Source organism: Lactuca sativa, chromosome 7 (genome assembly GCF_002870075.4).
Source record: "Lactuca sativa cultivar Salinas chromosome 7, Lsat_Salinas_v11, whole genome shotgun sequence".
Classification (NCBI taxonomy): domain Eukaryota; kingdom Viridiplantae; phylum Streptophyta; class Magnoliopsida; order Asterales; family Asteraceae; genus Lactuca; species Lactuca sativa.
The window spans coordinates 177643099-177647215 of NC_056629.2; the positions used below are offsets into that span (position 1 = coordinate 177643099).

Here is a 4117-nt window from a genome sequence, read left to right on the forward strand (position 1 = left end):
ACGCTGCTCCAATTAAGTTCCGTTTTTCGATAAAATTCGCTGTAAGTGTGCTACGCTTACGCAATTTTTAATATAGCTTTCAAATACTAGAAATGTTATTAGGTCCTTAAAATAATTATTTGGGCTATTATTATGAGTTATATTGAGCGTTATTAACGCCTAATAATATTCAGACTAATTAATTTGTCGCGGTTATCGTTAGACTAAACCCTAGTGGTATTGGTACTAGGTTTTATCGAAGGAATATCGTTTTGAGAGTATCGAAGCGTTGTCCGAGTGCTGAGTCACCACCTACTCAGGTGAGTGCATGGTCCCTTTCATCTTACACATAGATATGAAGTATTTTATATAAACTACGTGCTATGTGTGCATATTATCTGAATACTTGTTGTCTATGTTAGATGAACGTTTTATACATGTTTTAAAGGATTTAAACTGTATACGTATTTTATATATACGAATATGTTGGGTATGAGATGGGTAGATGAATGATGAGAGATAGAAGATGACGTGAGTATACATTGGCAGCTATAGACTTAGTACCTATGGGACAAACACCGGTAGCTATGGACTTAGTACCTGTTAGACGTTGGTAGCTATGGATTTAGTACCTGTTAGGAATTGGTAACTATGGACTTAGTACCTATTAGTTGGACGCTGGTAGCTATGGATTTAGTACCTGTTAGGAATTGATAGTTATAGACTTAGTACCTATTGAACACTGGTAGCTATGGATTTAGTACCCGACGAGTAAGATATAGCAGCTATGGAATTAGTGCTCTACGAACGAACATTGGCAGCTATGGATTTAGTGTCAGTCCTATAGCCTTGGAAGTGAGGGACTTCGGAATAAACGAATGCATGATAGGTGACTCTTAGGTTAAATCCTTAAGAGTAAAGAAGATAATGGGGATGGGTAATTGGGTTAATTGTTTGATGATTGAACGTAATAATTATATTATTGTGGGTTGAAAACCCTATGTACTCACCAGGTTTCCCAACCTGACCCACTCAGTTTATTTATATCACAGGTGACGATATGAAGTGACATTACACTGAGAGATTTAAAGAGATGTAGATCACTAGTGTAAATCATTGTAAGTTCTGTTTATGCTTATGTTTCGGTATTAACGATGACATCCCAAACGTTTTACAAACTGGTCCGGTTGAACTTGAATTTTTACAAACTGGTCGTTTTTTATTGGTTCAACCCGACCCGATATGACATATATAACGTTGACTCTTTGGTTTTTCCGTCTGCGCTTAATTTGGAACCACGTGCAATTCTATGCTAGATTCGCCAATGATCCCACCGCAATAAACAAATTTAAGTGTTTGGATAGGAGTCTTTAAAAATAAGCTTATTGCGGTAGGAATAAGCTAAATAAACTGCTTTTAATAAGCAAGGGGGGATGCTTATTGTTTATTGCTTATTGGTCATTTTACTCATATAAACTGTTTTGTTTGCTAAACACTTAAAATGCTTATTGCTTATTGTTTATTCTCACCACAATAAACCAATCCAAACACATTTTAAAAAAGTGTTTATTCACACCGCAATAAGCAAATAAGCAATAAACTAATAAACTAAAAATTATTTATCCAAACACCCCCTAAAGATTTTAGTGTTTTAATTTATTTTTTAAAAATTTGAATGACAAATATAAATTTAATCCTAAACTACTCATAAATTTATTTATGTCTCAAATGAGTTTTTAAGATATATGTTAAGATTTTAATGTTTTAATTTATTATTTTAAGATTTGAATGATAAATATAAATTTAATCTTAAAGTATTCCTAAATTCACTTATATCTCAAACGAGTTTTTAAGATATATGCTAAAGATTTTAGTGTTTTAATTTATCTTTTTTAAGATTTAAAAGGCAGAATATAAATTTAATCCTAAATTATTCCTAAATTCATCTAAAAACTTGAATTATCACTATTTTATATGTGGAAGGTATTATTATATAGATAAGTCATTGTTCATATATTCTTATACAAAATAATTTAGGAAAAAGGTATCTAAAAATGCAGTAACAAACAAGAACGTGGAGTATTTGGAAGCAATCAAGCAATGGAACCGTCGACAAGCTCCAAATTGATACCTCGCCAATCGTCTCCAACGCCGTTGGAACCAGTGTGCCGAACTACCAATATACCCTCCTGTATCTATATCCTCTTGTGCCTCCTGCTTCAAGAGTTTTACCATGTTATCTCACACCACCCCCATTTCCTGCAACTTCCCTTCCCTCCATTCCCAAAACCCTAAGCACAAACTTCCGAACTTAAAAACCTCGACTCTCCCTCTTTCTTTACAAATTACCAATGCAAGATATAAATTAAAATTCCCCCCATTGACAAAAAGAGGTCACCTTCAAATCCGTCGGAATTCATTAGACACCCAGAAACCACAAGAACCTGATTTGGAGCAAAAAGATTCAATGAAAGTCGACGGCGAGATTGGTGGTGGCGGCGGCCGGACGACTTCGTTTCTTATCTTCTTGCTGTGGGGTGGACTCATGTATTATATTTTCATTCTCGCACCCAACCAGACTCCGGTATTGATTTGTGAATTATTTTGGTTTTCGTTAACTTTATCTGTTGCAATTTAGCACTGATTGCCTAATAGGGATGAAATTATGATGATAAATTCTAGTAATTTTATGCAAAGGGATGAATTCAATCATTCATACATCGATAATTATTTTAACTGGTGTTACTTTCCAGTCGACGGACATGTATCTGGTGAAAAAGCTTTGCTATTTAATTGGGGACGATGGTTTCCAACTGAACCATGTGATTGTGAGTCTATGGAACATCATGGGATTATGGCCTTTACTCTATTGTATGCTGCTGATTCCATCAGGCAGAAGGTACCCAGTCAATCGAAATCTTTAGCTTTGATATTTTGATTCATGGATTTCTTCTTGTTCATGAATGTGAAATAAATGATTAAGAGATTTGAAAATTGTCCCTATTTTGCAGCTCAAAAGGGAGTGTTCCTGTGTTTCCTTTTCTGATACTTTCATTCTTCTTGGGTGCATATGCTCTTATACCTTATTTTGTTCTTTGGAAACCACCACCACCACCAACCGAAGAAGCTGAGCTGAAAAAATGGCCTCTAAACTTTCTTGAGTCAAAATTGACAGCTGGGGTAAGATTCTAGTCCTTAAACTTCAAAATTATCCAAAAGAATGTAAGCTGCTATTTCTTGTATATAACCCTACTTGATATGAGATGAATTTCCTACTTCATTTCAATAACTACACACCAGATAACATTTGCTGTAGGATTAGGTCTAATTACCTATGCGGGTTTGGCCTCTGGGGATGATTGGAAGGAGTATTTGCAATATTTTGGAGGGAGTAGACTCGTAAGTCCAACAATAACAATACAATAATGCAATGCAAAGTTACTAAAATGCCCTTTTTGATTCTCGCAGATACATGCTACAAGCATTGATTTTGCACTGCTATCTACATTTGCGCCTTTTTGGGTTTACAATGACATGAGTGCTCGAAAATGGTGAGAATTTTTATTATTGATTTCATATCGTGAATTAAGATTCTGAATTACTTATTATATGGTTTGCATTTACAGGGAAGACGAGGGGTTTTGGCTTCTTCCGTTTTCGGTGATTCCATTTTTGGGCCCTGCTTTGTATGTTCTCTTGAGGCCATCTTTGTCAACAGTTCCTGTTGCACCCATCTCACTTGCTTCAAAAGAGGAGTGATGTATATGTATTCGTAGTTGTAAGGTCATATTTAATGTATTACATAATTTTAATGCAAAAGATGCGAATAGCAAGTTATATATATTCAACTAGTTGTGAGACCCGTATATTATACGGGTTGATTAAAACAAAATGTTAAGTACGAACGATTAAATAGAAATTTTATTTGAATTTGAAATTGAAATAAGTGAAAATTATGAGAAAAAAACATGCAAAAAATAAATAAATTAAAATTATGTGTTTAGTGTGTACTAAACGGGTTAATGATAACAAAACGTTAAACATAAAGGTTTAAATTGTAAATTTATTTGAAATTGAATTTGAAATTTAAAATTTGAAATTAATAGTCATTATGGTAGGTTTAATTTATGGAAACTAA

The 4117-nt window shown here is 34.0% G+C and overlaps 1 protein-coding gene across 1 annotated transcript; it reads left to right on the forward strand.

Moving 5' to 3' along the window:
- Window positions 1-2037: 2037 nt before the first annotated feature.
- LOC111900493 (uncharacterized) lies at window positions 2038-3871 on the forward strand. The gene is made up of 6 exons (XM_023896375.3): window positions 2038-2563; window positions 2733-2878; window positions 2991-3159; window positions 3280-3378; window positions 3448-3530; window positions 3606-3871. Exons 1-6 carry the CDS (start codon window positions 2213-2215, stop codon window positions 3736-3738), a joined length of 981 nt encoding a protein of 326 aa, XP_023752143.1. The 5' UTR covers window positions 2038-2212; the 3' UTR covers window positions 3739-3871.
- The last annotated feature ends 246 nt before the right edge of the window (window positions 3872-4117 follow it).

Excerpts from the sequence above, each read along its gene's own strand:
- LOC111900493 (XM_023896375.3), top strand. The coding sequence starts at position 2,213 with ATGTTATCTCACACCACCCCCATTTCCTGCAACTTCCCTTCCCTCCAT. Across the intron at positions 2,564-2,732 it reads TCGCACCCAACCAGACTCCG|TCGACGGACATGTATCTGGT; the intron begins GTATTGATTTGT and ends GTTACTTTCCAG. Across the intron at positions 3,379-3,447 it reads ATTTTGGAGGGAGTAGACTC|ATACATGCTACAAGCATTGA; the intron begins GTAAGTCCAACA and ends TGATTCTCGCAG.